Source organism: Octopus bimaculoides, chromosome 15 (genome assembly GCF_046866305.1).
Source record: "Octopus bimaculoides isolate indiv1 chromosome 15, ASM4686630v1, whole genome shotgun sequence".
NCBI lineage: Eukaryota > Metazoa > Mollusca > Cephalopoda > Octopoda > Octopodidae > Octopus > Octopus bimaculoides.
In genome coordinates this window covers 36895001-36912223 of record NC_142942.1, presented here as the reverse complement: position 1 = coordinate 36912223, position 17223 = coordinate 36895001, and the positions used below count along the sequence as shown (strand labels likewise).

Genomic DNA, 17223 nt, shown 5'->3' with positions numbered 1-17223 from the left:
GGTCAGCCCCCATCTGCACTATTTACCTCCTTCTTTGTGGTGTATGGTCATATGTGTACAGTGTTTGTAGGTAGAGAGAAAGAGAGGGGGAGAGAGAGAGAGAGCAAGTGAAAGAGAGAGATAGAGAGATAGCAAGAGATAGATAGAGGGAGAGAGTGAGAGAGTAAGAGAGAGAAGGAATGATGGGATTATTAGAGGAGGGAGAGGAGAGAGTAAGTTGAAACAGAGAGGGAAGCAAGCAAAGAGTGAGAGAGGAGAGCAAGTGGAGGGTAAGAGTGGAGAGTAAGTAGAGGGTGAGGAAAGGGAGTAAATGGATGTGTGAGGGGGCGAGTGGGTGGTAGGGTAGACTGAGACAAAGAGAAGAGCAAGTGGAGGGGGAGAGGAGGTTGAGAGTGAAGAATGGAGGAAGACTGAGAGAGGAGAGCAGCTGGAAGGTGAAGGAAGAAGGGAGAGGAGGATGAATGGGGGGGAGACTGGAGATTTAATAGAGAGGAGGAGGTGAAGAGGGAGAGGAGGTGAAGAGGGAGAGGAGGTGAAGAGGGAGAGGAGGTGGCTGAGAAGAAGGACTGGAGGGAAACAGATGAGAGTAAGTGGAGGGGAAGAGAGGAAGGAAGTTGGGGGGGGGGGGGTAAATGGAGAAAGGGTGGAGATTTAGTGAATATATGATGAGGGGTATAGAGAGAGAGAGAGAGAGAGAGCGAGAGGAAGTGGGGTGTGAAAGAAGGCAAGTAGATTAAGAGACAAAAAGAGAGGGAGGGAGAGGTGAAGAGAGTGACACTCAAAGTCCAGGGCACTTCTAGTAGAATAGAGATGGGAGGACAAATATATACCTATTTATTTGCAGTTGTTGTCGTCGTCGTTGTTTAACGTCCGCTTTCCATGCTAGCATGGGTTGGACGATTTGACTGAGGACTGGTGAAACCAGATGGCTACACCAGGCTCCAATCTGATTTGGCAGAGTTTCTACAGCTGGATGCCCTTCCTAACGCCAACCACTCAGAGAGTGTAGTGGGTGCATTTACGAGATGAAAAGAGATATACTCAATGTTCAGAGAAATTCTAGTTGAATAGAAATGGAAGGATATGTATATATTTCCATTATTTCCATTATTTACATTTGACGGATATTTGTCCTCATCTTGTTTGTTGTTAACACAACGTTTCGGCTGATATACCCTCCAGCCTTCGTCAGGTGTCATGGGGAAATTTCGAACCTGGGTTCTCATTCCTAACGATGTTACTATTTCCCCAAGACACCTGACGAAGGCTGGAGGGTATATCAGCCGAAATGTTGTGTTAACAACAAACAAGATGAGGACAAATATCCGTCAAATGTAAATAATGTAAATAATGTAAATAATTCCTCATCTCTTAAATATAGAACTGTGTGTATATATTTCGTTTTGGGATTTGGTTTGCAAGATTCTTTATGTGAGTTTGTGTGTTGAAGCATATTCTGTTGTGTCTGGGGAGAGTCATTTTTTTTATTGTGCCTTAAAATTTAACACACTCACCGGTAAAATTTCCACTTATTTTTCTTTTTATTTTCTTTATTTATTTATTCATTTTTTATTTATTTATTTATTTATTTTAAGAAAAGTGGAAATTTTACCGGTGAGTGTGTTTAAATTTTAAGGCACAATAAGAAAATGACTCTCCCCAGACACAACAGGATATGTATATATTTATATGTGTATACGTACATAATACACACACACACACACACACACACACACACGCACGCACACATACTCTGTTACTCTATTACTTGCTTTAGTTATTAGACTGTGGCCATGCTGGAGCACCACCTTAAAGGGTTTTAGTCGAACAAATTGACCCCAGGACTTATTCTTTGTAAGCCTAGTACTTATTTAATCAGTAACTTTGGCTGAACTGCTATGTTACGGGGATATAAACACATCAACACCAGTTGTCAAGCGATGGTGGTGGGGACAAGCATAGATACAAACACACATATAGATACATATACATACACACACACACATACATACATACATACATACATATATATACATGTACATACATACATACATACATATATATATATATACATATATACATATATATATATATATATATATATATATATATATATATATATATATATATATATATATATAACAGGTTTCTTTCAGTTTCTGTCTACCAAATCTACACACAAGGCTTTGGTTGGCCTGAGGCTATAGTGCCAAGGTGTCATGCAGTGGGACTCAGCCTAGAAACATGCCGAAAGAGCAAAAGAGAAAGGTGATAGAGAGAGAGGGAGAGAGAAAGGAAGAAAAGAGAGGGTATTCTAAATGTATATTGACTGATTTGTTTCTACAGAAGTATATTTGTTGTATATGTATATATTTAGAAGTATATTTAGAAGTATATTTCTTCTAACTGAGACCACAGAAAATTTCTGAAAATTTTGTATATGAATATGGTAGTAGTAGTAGTAGTAGTAGTAGTAGTAGTAGTAGTAGTAGTAGTAGTAGTAGTAGTAGCAGCAGCACATGGGGAGCATGTGCTGTAACAGTGCATCACTTCATCCACCATTCCTTGATGATTCCCTACTACTCCTGGCAAGGTGAGGCCTCTGTACCACACAAGCAACAACAGTTCAATCCAAGGATCTGTTTAGGTAGTTATTGCTGATGAGGGTTTTACAAGGTCAGAGAGTGAATTCTGCCTCAACCTCTTTTAGTTGCCTTTTACAAGATGCAAAGGAAACACTGGGTCTATACTTTGACATGCCAGTCCTCACACAGCACTTGAGTAATGTATATAACTGCATGTCTTTCACGCCTTCTTTAAAGGCAGTAGAGTTTCAGTTCCTTTATCCTCTCCCAGTAGCTTATCAGTTTCATTAAGTCAATCTTCTTTGCATAGTGGTGTTGGATTGTCTCAAATTCTACCATTCTGCAGTGACCACAGTTGGGAGCAGTAATCAAGATGACTGAAAACAAAAGTTCTCCATAGGAGTAGCATGATATCCTTTTTTCTGGTTCTGAATGGTCTCAAAATCCACCCATCTGCTTGCCTGCACAGTGTTGTCATCTTGGAAATATACTCACAGAATGCTGCATCATTACTTATGCACCAGCTCTGATTCTGAGACTGCACTTGAGTAATGTAAAATGAAGTGTTTTGTTCAAAAAATAACAGACAGCCTGGTCTGGGAATCAAACACATGATCGATGATTGCAAGTGCAACACCCTAACCACTAGACTACACACCTTCACTAGACAAAGATAGACAGATATGTATTTTGAAGATGAGTGAAAGAAAGGAAAAATTGTTATATTTTTAGCTGATCTGTGATAATGATATGGTGTTGTTATTTGGAAAGACCTTGATGTAAACATAAGCAAAAACAAAAATGAAGCTCACCAAATGATTTTGCCTTTTCCTAAATTTCAATTATCAGACAAAAATTTCATACATATATGTTTATCCCAGTTGTTATCCCAAGAAAGCCAATGCTACCATGTAATTGGAAACTTGAAATTTGTTTTGGAATTTTTGGGATACTTCAAAAACACATGAGATTATCAAAAATTTTAAATATAATACTTAAGCACTGTATTTTTGATGACAATTCTTTCTGTACAATATATTCATTTTATAATTCTTTTATTCTTTCACTTGTTTCAATCATCTGACTGCAGCCATGCTGGAGCACTACCGTAAAGGGTCCTAATCGACAAAATCAGCCCCAGTACTTATTCTATTGGTCTCCTTTGCTAACCCACCAAGTTATGGATATATAAACACACCAACATCAATTGTCAAGTAAGTGGGACGGACACACACACACATATACGATGGTCTTCTTTCAGTTTTTATCTACCAGAGGATATAGTAGAAGGACATGACCCCTAACATCTGCCCACCTAACTCCCCAGACTGCCAACCCCTTGATTATGTGTCGGGTGCAGTTGAGCGAGAGACCAACAAAACTCCTTGTAACACCAAAGATGAATTGAAGGCAAGGATTATAGTAGCATTCACCAACTTAAACAAGGAGACCATCCAAAAGAGTTGCAGGAAATTCCGAAGTCATCTGGAAGCTATGGTTGAAGCCAATGGTGACTGGTGACTTTATTGAATATATATATATATATATATGTGTGTGTGTGTGTGTGTGTGTGGAGGTGCAATGGCCCAGTAGCTAGGGCAGTGGAATCGCGGTTGTAGGATCGTAGTTTCGATTCCCAGACCGAGTGTTGTGAGTATTTATTGAGTGAAAACACCTAAAGGTCCATGAGACTCCAGCAGGGGGGGGGGGGGAGTGGCAAACCCTGCCGTACTCTTTTGCCACAACTTTCTCACACTCTTTCTTCTTGTTTCTGTTGTACCTGTATTTCAAAGGGCCAGCCTTGTCACACTGTGTCATGCTAAATCTCCTTGAAAAACTATGTTACGAATACACATGTCTGTGGAGTGCTCGGCCACTTGTACGTTAATTTCACGAGCAGGCTGTTCCATTGAGCGGATCAACTGGAACCCACGTCGTTGTAACCGACGGAGTATCACAATATATACATACATATATACGATGGGCTTCTTTCAGTTTCTGTCTACCAAATCCACTCACAAGGCTTTGGTCAACCCAAAGCTATAGTAGAAGACACTTGCCCAAGGTGCCATGTAGTGGGACTGAACCCCCAAACAATGTGGTTGGGAAGGAAGCTTCTTACCACACAGCCATACTTATGCCTATATATATATATATTTCCTTTTTTGCAAATTTAGATGTTTACATATTATTGGAGCAGTTACTTGTACACACTTAGGCGCTCATCCTACAGCTAATCCACCAGCTGTGACATAAAATTGAAAATTATAGGAAAAATTAAAATTATGTATTTTACCAAGAGGTGCAAAGATATGACTCATGGTAAGGTTTGAATTCGTTGCACTTGCTATGATTTTTATTTGCAATTTAAGAAACCACATACATCTAATGAATCTACTGAATACCAAAATGTGTTCACCAGCCCCACTTCTTACAACTGTTATCTTATAGCAGCTTCCATTCAGTAGTTATTATATATTTATATGAGTTATATTTTAAGTGTGGAGGCGCAATGGCCCAGTGGTTAGGGGTAGCGGACTTGCGTTCATAGGATCGCGGTTTTGATTCCCAGACTGGATGCCGTGAGTGTTTATTGAGCGAAAACACCTAAAAGCTCCACGAGGCTCCGGCAGGGGATGGTGGTGAACCCTGCTGTACTCTTCCACCACAACTTTCTCTCACTCTTACTTCCTGTTTCTGTTGTGCCTGTAATTCAAAGGGTCAGCCTTGTCACACTGTACCACGCTGAATATCCTCGAGAACTACGTTAAGGGTACACGTCTCTGTGGAGTGCTCAGCCACTTGCATGTTAATTTCACAAGCAGGCTGTTCTGTTGATCGGATCAACTGGAACCCTCGACGTTGTAAGCGACAGAGTGCCAACAACAATATTTTAAGCATGCATCCCTTAATGTCCAATGACTTATTCAACAGGTAAACTAATGTTAGCTTCTCGGCTATTTTGTGTCTATAAAATAACTGAAAAGTTAACATACTAGTTTATGTATTCAAAAGGCCATCAGTTGAGCTGGATACATGTGTCACACTTCACCTAGATGTGAAGAAAAAGAGGAGTCAGGTCATCTGGTGCCTATTACAGAGTATTAGTCATGATAGATAGTGTCTTATCTAGCAAATAAGTTTATCTCTTGATATCAAAGGCAAAAGCTAAACATTAACTTTGTGAGCCACAGGTATTTCTCAATGACAATTACCATTTATTTCTGAGATACTTGATGTTCATGCAACGCAATCCCTAGATCCAAATAATAGTGTACATTTACATTGCCACCAATCTCCAGTTACTGCAGGTCATCTAGAAAAGACACAAACAAGCACAGATATATTCACGTTCAACCTTCTATTATTTGTAAAGGAAGAGTATATTTAATGAAAAAACATTCCTCCTTTCTGACAAGTTTCATTGTTTCTCCACAAAATAAACAATAGGATTACTGACCACATCTTCACTTGGTAGCATATGTAAGTATTTTGGGTCCAATTCAGTTTTAAAACAGGAAGCCTTGACATAAGCTAACAAAAAGAATAAGAAATAATTAATAATTAGTGTGAAATTATATTACAGTAGACAGTTCAAATGCTGCAATACAATAGCGATATCTGACTTGAGTCAGTAGAGAGTCTCATCTCCAGGGGAAGGATTAACAATACTTATCATTTTCCACAACAAACGATATTTAACTTACTTTAAAAAGCCAAGTTCACATAATGATAATAATAATAATAATAGTAATAATAATAATAATAATGATAATAACAACAACAACAACAACAACAATAATAAGGTTCGAAATTCCCCCAGGACATCAGCTGAAATGTTGTGTTAACAACAAAGAAGACGAGGACAAACATCTGTCAGATGTAAGTAATGTACATAATTCCTCACCTCTCAAATATAGAATATATATATATATATATATATATATATATAATTGGACATGAAATTCTGAGTAGCACCATAGACCAGCCACAACTATCATTATCTAATTACTCTACTTACAGTGTGCTTCTCTTTCGGATTTATGATTTACTAACGATATATATATATATATATATATATATATATATATATACATGTGTGTGTGTGTGTGTGTGTGTGTGTGTGAGTGTGTGTGTGTGTGTGTGTGTGTGTGTGTGTATGGTTAACATTTGGAAGGCCATCTAGCTGTAAAGACCATGCTAAAACTGATATTGCCTGTCCTGGTGCCACATAAAAAACACTCAGTCCACAGGGTGGTTCGTGTTAGGAAAGGCATCCAGCTGTAAAAATGATACCAAAACAGACACAGTGGCCTGGTGTAGTCTTCTATGTGATTGGCTTCAACATGAAGTACAGACATTAAATGATGATGATATAGGTACCATAAAGGCAAGACATGTCCAGACACAACAATACAATACATATATATAATTATACAATTATACTATATGTGTATTACCAACATACTAAAATACATAAATTACATAATATAAAAACATGACCCTTCAAGCTAAAGTTGATTGGATGATATGGTACAGTGTTTGAGTTCAGATCTATTTCAAGTCTTTGTAATGAGTTTTTGGATATGCTTCAGTTCACAATGTTTCAATGCTAAAAGTGAAATTAGGCTATTTTAGTACAATACATATATAATTATATAATTATACTGTTGTCTGACATTTAGAGGCCCCATCCCTTCAATCAAAATTCATAATCTATGCACATTTTATTCATAGTTATGTTTTACTTTACTCCATTTGAAGTTCAATACTTCATGTTGTCCTACAGAACATCTTTAAAAGTACAAGTTGAATTTATTTAGGTCTATTACAAATTTCAATAAGTAAAACTTCTACACTCTCTGAGTGGTTGGCGTTAGGAAGGGCATCCAGCTGTAGAAACTCTGCCAAATTAGATTGGAGCCTGGTGTAGCCATCCGGTTGCACCAGTCCTCAGTCAAATCGTCCAACCCATGCTAGCATGGAAAGTGGACGTTAAACGATGATGATGATGATGATGAAAACTTCCTGATATGAATAAAGGAGCACTTTTATAATCCAGGCAACTGTCAAAAACAAATACGGCACACTTTTCTCTTCACAAAATCATTGATCAGTTCAGAATAATGAAGTTGAGAACTAAGGTCATGTTTGATAGATATCAAGGCGCAGGAGTGGCTGTGTGGTAAGTAGCTTGCTTACCAACCACATGGTTCCGTGTTCAGTCCCACTGCATGGCACCTTGGGCAAGTGTCTTCTACTATAGCCTCGGGCCAACCAAAGCCTTGTGAGTGGATTTGGTAGACAGAAACTGAAAGAAGCCTGTCGTATATATGTATATATATATATATGTATGTGTGTTTGTGTGTCTGTGTTTGTCCTCCCACCATTGCTTGACAACTGATGCTGGTGTGTTTACGTCCCCGTAACTTAGCGGTTCAGGAAAAAAGACCGATAGAATAAGTACTAGGCTTACAAAGAATAAGTCCTGGGGTCGATTTGTTCGACTAAAGGCGGTGCTGCAGCATGGCCACAGTCAAATGACTGAAAGAAGTAAAGAGTAATCCACAAAGTCTGGTACATGTTCATGGTACAACGTAATATTTTTACAAGAACTTTTGGAGGTACGATGTATTACCATTTTATTTCTTGAAATTTTCAGTTAACATAGATAGTTTAATTCATGTTCAACATCTTAACCAAAGTAAATAGATGACTCATCTACGTACTTTGATCTCAATATGGGGCCTCTCAACTGCGGAGGCCCCCCTGTAACTGCAGGGGTTGCAGGGGCTTAGCAACATTCCTGCCACAACTAGATGATAATCCTTTCTGTTATAGACACAAGACCTGAATATTGTAGGGAGGAGGTTAGTTGATTACATTGACCCTGCTACTCAATTGGTACTTATTTTATCAGCCCTGAAAGGACGAAAGGCAATGTTGACCTTGGCAGCATTTGAACTCAGAATGTAAAGCCGGAAGAAATGCTACAAAGTATTTGGTTCAGTGTAGTAATGATTTTTGATAGCTCACAGACCTATACAACTCGATAATAATAGAAAGATTGATAAAAAGGTCAATGCAAACTAGAAGTTATGGGTGTAGTGTGGTTCAACAACATGTAATAATAATATTTACACTCTTCCTAAAAGTGGCAAACTGGAAGAGTTGTAAGCAAAATGCTTAGTGTTTTATCCATCTTTACACTCTGAGTTCAAATTCTGTTGAGGCCAACTTTTCATTTCATCTTTTTGTATAAATTTGTACCAGTTGATCACTAGGGTTGAGGTAATCAACTTAGCCCCTCCTCTGAAATTGCTGGCCTTGTGCTAAAATTTGAAATCAATACTTACATTCTCTCTGCCTTGCACAGAATGTCTATTAGGCAAGATGCTGTATTTAATATCTTCAAGGATAATCACTGATGTGAAATGTGGAAAGTAGCTGCAGTTAGTGAAGTAAACCACTCTACTTTTGTTGACATATAATCACTATCCTTCCTTTCATCCCCTATTTCACCTCCCCCTCTACCAACAGTACTTCTTGCACCACCCAATCTCTTCTCTTTCAAATGTAGCCCTCCTCTATCACTCCTTTTACTACTACGACTATGTTGCTAACATTCTCCTCATACACACTCTCCCTCTTCTATTCACCTTCTCACTCATGTAGTCATGATGAACAGAGACAACTGACACTCTGTCAGTTACAACGGTGAGTGTCCCCCGATGGTTTGATCAACAAAAAAGCCTGCTTGTGAAATCAACATGCAAGTGGCTGAACACTCTACAAACATGCATACCCTTAACATAGTTCTCAGGGAGATTCAGCATGACATAGAATGTGATAATGCTGGCCCCTTTGAATTACAGCTGAATAGACTGTAACATTGTGAAATAAAGTGTCTTGATCCAAGACACATCGTGCTACCTGAAATTGAACTCATGACCTTACGATCATGAGCCAGATACCCCTAACCACTAAATCACATGCCTTGCAAGCAAACAGAGACAACACAAGGTAACTTTTCTAGTGTGGGCACTGCAGTGAAATGTATCCAGAATATTCTGTAAAGTGGGTGGGTATTAATAGTTGTAGTCAAAATAAGAAATAACTTGGACCATGATGGCCAATCGAAGCTATGCTGGAGAAAGTGAATGCGAAATGATGATGAATATAATGATGATGAAGATGATAATCAAAACAAACAGATGAAGATAAGGACAACTTACCTAGCCACAATGTTACTAGAAGAATAATAAGTATTATAACTGCAACACGATGTCTCTGTAAACACAAGCCATATTTGGAATGCCAACATTTTAAAATCCTCATTGCACTGTATCTCTTTAGGCTACAAATATCAAACCAGATACAAACATTTCACTTGTCAGTTCAGATATTATTTTTTTACCAACTTAATGATAAGTCATCAAATATGTCAGCAGATCAAAGTTTAACATAACAGTTTAATAATGAAATGAAACTAATGTAAAGATTAATTACAGATCAACTCACTTGCGCCACCCCTGGTTCTATGATATAAAACATTTTAAAGTAATCTAAAACCTTCCAATAAAATTTCATGTTTCAAATACTAGGTTAAAATTAATGAAGTTATTTCATCATTTATTTCCAAAAGTAATTGAAACAAAAATAGTATTTCAAAAGAAATATGGTAACAGAATGGTTAATTGCTTCAGATATATTAAAATAATGTAAAATATATTGCAACATTTTGTTTTGTGCTGAATTTAATAGAGCTTAATTAGAGTATTAATCAAAGGATCATAATTTCACATTTTAGAAACAAGAGCTGCACTGTATCCATAGTCAATATAAATAGGTACCATGAATGGTTACAATTCACATGAAGACTAAGGTGTGATTAATAAAATCTTTGTTTGCATATTGAGCTGATTTCAAAGAAGAAACCAGTATATTCTTCTTTAGGTATTGCACATACCACATCAATCTATAATTATCAGTCTTGTCTTTGCCATGGTGGTTGACTATTGCTGATTCTTCAGCCATGGAGTTGCAAAAAAAGAGAATAAGCCTCTAAGACTTGTAGTATTAGTTTGCTGTATCTCACGAGGATTGCATTGAGCTGACATTAACCAAGACATGATATTTCATATTTCAGAATAACTGGCTGAAAATTAAATAGCAATGATGTGATTTATTCATTTGATTACAACATGATTGAAAATGAAAGCTGCAAAATTACATCTTAAGTAAAGGCTCTTTCAAAGAACAGATGAAATAGTGGCTGATATGAAGGTTTTAAGAATGAACACTGCATATTTCAAATATTAAGATTCACAAGAAATAATGTAAGTTTTCATCAAATATGATTAATTTGATAGTATAACTTCTCTATAGTCAAACAGTCATTCTTAAAATTAAAGCTTTAGCCCTTTCGTTACCAACCCCAACTGAAACCGGCACTGGCTCTGAGTACATGAGCTTTGAATAAAAATCTTCCATCAAACCTTAGTCACAATTTATATTCCTAACATTAGCTGAATGATAACTAAGTTATTTTATTAAATTCTTTGTTGTATTTAAAATAATTGAAAGAAACATCTTAAAATAAATACAGTAATGAAAGGGTTAATAAGTCATGGAAATATGCCACATTGAATAAGTGTCAAGCAGAAGATGTTTCATGATGTCAATTTGATAAGAATAACTCTAATCACTGATGGGATAACTCTATATTAGATAACATTCTCAGAGTATCAGATATCTATTCCCAACAACTTGGTGAATCGAAGCTCATAGAGAGAAGTGTAGAACTTTAATAATACAATACCATACATACTATGCTATTTCACTTTTACAAGAGAAACATTTTGGAAAAAGCAAAGATCACAAAATGCTTTTATTTCAGTCGAGAGTAATTTGATTATATTTGAGAATGACACAACCTCATTTTTGCTATCACCAAATACACAGAACTTTTGATGTGAGTGGAAATGAATATTATTGCATTTATTACCATACATTAACATTATCATAACTTAAGTATTGAAGGTGGAGGATGTGTATGGGGTGGAATGAAATGAAGTGTTCTTGTGAAAGAGGATCACCTCATTTCTAACTTTATACTTTACAGTATATATATATATATATATATATATATATATATATATATATATATATATATATATATATATATATATATATATATATATATATTTATATATATATATATATATATATATATATATATATATATATATATATATATATATATATATTTATATATATATATATATATATATATATATATATATATATTTATATATATATATATATTTATATATATATATATATATATATATATATTTATACATATATATATATATATATATATTTATATATATATATATATATATATATATATATTTATATATATATATATATATATATATATATATATATATATATATATATATATATATATATATATATATATATATATATATATATATATATGAGAACATACGAGCTGAAAGAAAACCTGGGTATAAGAGGAACCAGCAGTAGTGTACAAGAGAAAGCAGTCTGTCTGTTGGTAAGGACAAGTGAGGTGTATGAAGGGTGACAGATGAGTAAAGATTTTCTCTCTATATAAGGATCCATATAAACAAACATCTCACAGTGTTCCCAACACAGTTAACTTTTATGATCCTTCCAGCTTATCATTTATTGCTTCACTTCCAATATCTTAGAGAAGATGAAAACTATCACAACAAATCACTTTCTTTATCACCTTCAGTTTGCCTACCTGCCTGCCTGCCTGCCTGCCTGCCTGCCCGCCTGCCTGCCCGCCTGCCATAAAACTGTTATGTAAGTTTTGCGAAGAGTGAAATATAATCCAAATAAGAAGACAAAGAATTTAATCATTCATTAATGACCTGTTACAATTGTTTCTGTACCAACTCAGCTTTCAATGTAGGTTCATGCAAAAGTTCCAAGTGAAAATTTACACAATATTTGCAGTTTTAAACATTAGTGTGGCATTTCTTCAGATCTGCATCAAAGGTGCAGGTTTTTACATATTGTGTCTGCCAGACTTTGTGTTTTGCTTATATTGGGATGAAACAAGAAGTAAATAAAGATGAAAATGTAAATACATGTAAAAAGATGGCCGAGGCAAATATAGTCTCAATACCAAAGGAGATAAAAGCATGGTTAAAGGAGGAGAAGGAGGAGGAGGAGGAGAAAGGAGGAGAAGACGTGGAAAAAGAAAAGAAGAAGAACTTATGGAGATTTAGCGAAGGTTTTGTAGTATTTAATTGGGCACAGTATCAGAACTTCATTAGATTTGTTTATAATGTTAGCTTTATGGTATATTTTTAGTGCTTCGACTAAGCATAGGTTGTATCCACCTCCCATGTAGGGGAGCACAATTCTCACCACAGACCAGGAAATTTCGTATGGCACTTTCCCATATCAGCTCTGTCAAAGATGTAGACTTATGCTTATTAAAAGTTCTTAAAAGGAGTGGATGTGACTTTCGTATGAATATTTAAACTGAGATGTTGCTCGCATGTAGTGGTAAGTATTATCAGAAACAACAGTGCTCCTATAAATCACATTCTTCCTAAGGCACTGGTTAACTAGTGGACTGTGTTTAGTACTGTTAAATTTTTAATGTGCTTAAATGTAATAGCCAACGAAAAACATAATGTAAATTTAAATTTTCCTTTTTCTTATATTTCATTGAACCGTGCTATCTATTTCCTTATTTCCTGATGAAGTGGACATTGACAGTGTGAAACTAAAGGATTCATAGCTTGTAGACTAATGGACTCCAAAAACGGCCATCGAAATACATCTTATATGGTGCTATAACCCTGTATAAACATTTATTTAGAACTCTTAAAACAACTTTATCCTTATTATTTCTCTGACTTTCAAATCGATCACTAAGATATTTCTCACTGCTGTCGATGTATCTTACAACTTTCAATTCTTAATTCAACATTTTTCATCTTAAATTTAATATGATTTTTAATCCATGTATCACTCTTTATTTATTTACTCCTTTCGCTTATATTTTTACCTCATGTATTTCTAATTTCTATTCTAAATAATATATTGACATGTTCCCTGCCTTGGTGCATTTATTGTGTTATATGTATTTATTATATTGATGTAAATCATAACTATAGGATGATTATCTAAATATTGTCTCTTCTTAAACCAAGTTATACAAAGTCTAGCATCTAGGTTCAACCTGAGCACTTTCAAGACATTGTGCAAAAAAACATTTTCCAAAAGGAAAAAAAAACATATATATATATTTATATATATGTGTGTATATGTGTGTGTGTATATTTATATATATGTGTGTATATGTGTGTGTGTATATTTATATATATGTGTGTATATTTATATATATGTGTGTATATGTGTGTGTGTATATTTATATATATGTGTGTATATGTGTGTGTGTGTATATATATATATATGTATGCATGTGTGTGTGTATATATATAGTTGTATATGTGTGTATGTACGTGTGTATATGTTTATATATTTATTTATATTTACATGCGTCTTCTGTGAATAAGCACTTCTTAATTTTACTTGTTGTATCTTCCCTCACATTTGCACCCCTGTGTGAGTGTATGTACGTTTTTGTGTGTGTGTATATATATATATATGTGTTGTGTATGTGTGCATGTATGTATAAGTGTATGACTGTATATTCTTATGTGTTAAGTGTATACGTTTTTTTCTATCACTTGCAATTTTATAATGATTTTCTCCTTCATATATTCGCTTTTCCTTCGTTTTTTTTCTGATTGTTTCCCCTACCCTGGGCTAGTTTTTGAGTAAGGTAACTATCTTGAATACATCGGCCGGTCATGTCTATGATCGATGTTTTTTCCTTGTTAAGTTCTCTTTGTTTTTTTTTCTCTGCATGTATGTACATTTTTACTTAAATATTGTAACCTTTTTCAAACATAGTCTTGCCTATCAATTTTTTAGCCTCGTGTAAAATATATATATATTTTTTCCTTTTTCAATATTAATATGTATATGTATAACCCTCTATGGTTTTTTTCTACTAGTCCACCTGTTACGTTATATTCTACTGTACAAACGTGGCCCTGTTTATTATTCTTTGTCTCGACCTGTTACCATTTTTTAAAAACATATCCATGAGGTTTTTATTCTTATTTTTATGTTACAGTTTACTGCACATATAGACGTGCATACACATTGATATGTCTGTCTTTTTTCTCTATCGTCCCTCTAACTTATTATTACTGTCATTTTTTCCCTTTTACAACTTGCTTGTAAATATCCGATTTGTTTCCCTATTACCCCATTTGTATTCTCCCTTATGGTATCTTATTTTAATTTACTCTATTCTATTAATGCTTTTTTTTATGTCTTTACAAAAATTCCTCACACTGATGAAAATGACAATGCATAAATTTAATTATAATTTCTATGATTATAATTTTTTCTTACATATTTGTATTGTCCTTTGAAACGTGCGTATGTTTTGAATCCTATTTTGTAATAAGTCTAATTTTGATTCAACATCTTTTTCTCTTCCATTTTTCTATAAATATTTATGGTATATTTATACCTATAACGATATTTTTCAACTATGTATATATATATATATATTTATTTATGGGTTTCAGCCAAGTGGCTGTGGTCATGCTGGAGCACCACCGTGATTTTCTGTCTTTATGCTTTGCTCTCTTCACGTTCCTTGCATGGCGCTTCTCCTGCACCTGATATAGTCCAATCAAGAGTTTTGATGGCACATCTGGTGTATAAGAGAATATATATATATATATATATATATATATATATATATATATATATATATATATGTATGTATGTATGTTTGCATGTACATATATATATATATATGTATGTATGTTTGCATGTACATATATATATATATGTATGTATGTTTGCATGTACATATATATATATGTGTATGTATGTTTGCATGTACATATATATATATATGTATGTATGTTTGCATGTACATATATATATATATATGTATGTATGTTTGCATGTACATATATATATATATATGTATGTATGTTTGCATGTACATATATATATATATATGTATGTATGTTTGCATGTACATATATATATATATATGTATGTATGTTTGCATGTACATATATATATATATATATGTATGTATGTTTGCATGTACATATATATATATATATGTATGTATGTTTGCATGTACATATATATATATATATGTATGTATGTTTGCATGTACATATATATATATATATGTATGTATGTTTGCATGTACATATATATATATATATATGTATGTATGTTTGCATGTACATATATATATATATATATATGTATGTATGTTTGCATGTACATATATATATATATGTATGTATGTTTGCATGTACATATATATATATGTATGTATGTTTGCATGTACATATGTATATATATATGTATGTATGTTTGCATGTACATATATATATATATATATATGTATGTTTGCATGTACATATATATATATATATATGTATGTATGTTTGCATGTACATATATATATATATATGTATGTATGTTTGCATGTACATATATATATATATATGTATGTATGTTTGCATGTACATATATATATATATATGTATGTATGTTTGCATGTACATATGTATATATATATGTATGTATGTTTGCATGTACATATATATATATATATATATGTATGTATGTTTGCATGTACATATATATATATATGTATGTATGTTTGCATGTACATATATATATATATGTATGTATGTTTGCATGTACATATATATATATATATATGTATGTATGTTTGCATGTACATATATATATATATATATTTGTATGTATGTTTGCATGTACATATATATATATATATATATATGTATGTATGTTTGCATGTACATATATATATATATATATGTATGTATGTTTGCATGTACATATATATATATATATATGTATGTATGTTTGCATGTACATATATATATATATATATATGTATGTATGTTTGCATGTACATATATATATATATGTATGTATGTTTGCATGTACATATATATATATATGTATGTATGTTTGCATGTACATATATATATATGTATGTATGTTTGCATGTACATATATATATATATATGTATGTATGTTTGCATGTACATATATATATATATGTATGTTTGCATGTACATATATATATATGTATGTATGTTTGCATGTACATATATATATATATATATGTATGTATGTTTGCATGTATATATATATATATATATATATATGTATGTATGTATGTTTGCATGTACATATATATATATATATGTATGTTTGCATGTACATATATATATATATATATATATATGTATGTATGTTTGCATGTACATATATATATATATATGTATGTATGTTTGCATGTACATATATATATATATGTATGTATGTTTGCATGTACATATATATATATATGTATGTATGTTTGCATGTACATATATATATATATATGTATGTATGTTTGCATGTACATATATATATATATGTATGTATGTTTGCATGTACATATATATATATATATGTATGTATGTTTGCATGTACA

The 17223-nt window shown here is 33.3% G+C and overlaps 1 protein-coding gene across 4 annotated transcripts in view; it reads right to left on the bottom strand.

Annotated features, from left to right (window-relative positions):
- The window catches only part of LOC106879588 (uncharacterized), a 90169-nt gene that overhangs the window by 8626 nt on the left and 64320 nt on the right, over positions 1 to 17223 (bottom strand). For 2 of the 4 annotated variants that reach the window (XM_052973268.2, XM_052973267.2), the window contains exons 2-3: positions 9821 to 9942; positions 6046 to 6119 (exon numbers count right to left, since the gene is read on the bottom strand). In XM_052973268.2, the coding sequence (XP_052829228.1) occupies positions 6046 to 6119; positions 9821 to 9923 (177 nt within the window). In that variant the 5' untranslated portion in view covers positions 9924 to 9942. Of the gene's footprint in view, positions 1 to 5800; positions 5902 to 6045; positions 6120 to 9820; positions 9943 to 17223 lie in introns of all 4 variants that reach the window. The other 2 variants (XM_089363711.1, XM_089363710.1) reach the window with 2 other exon arrangements.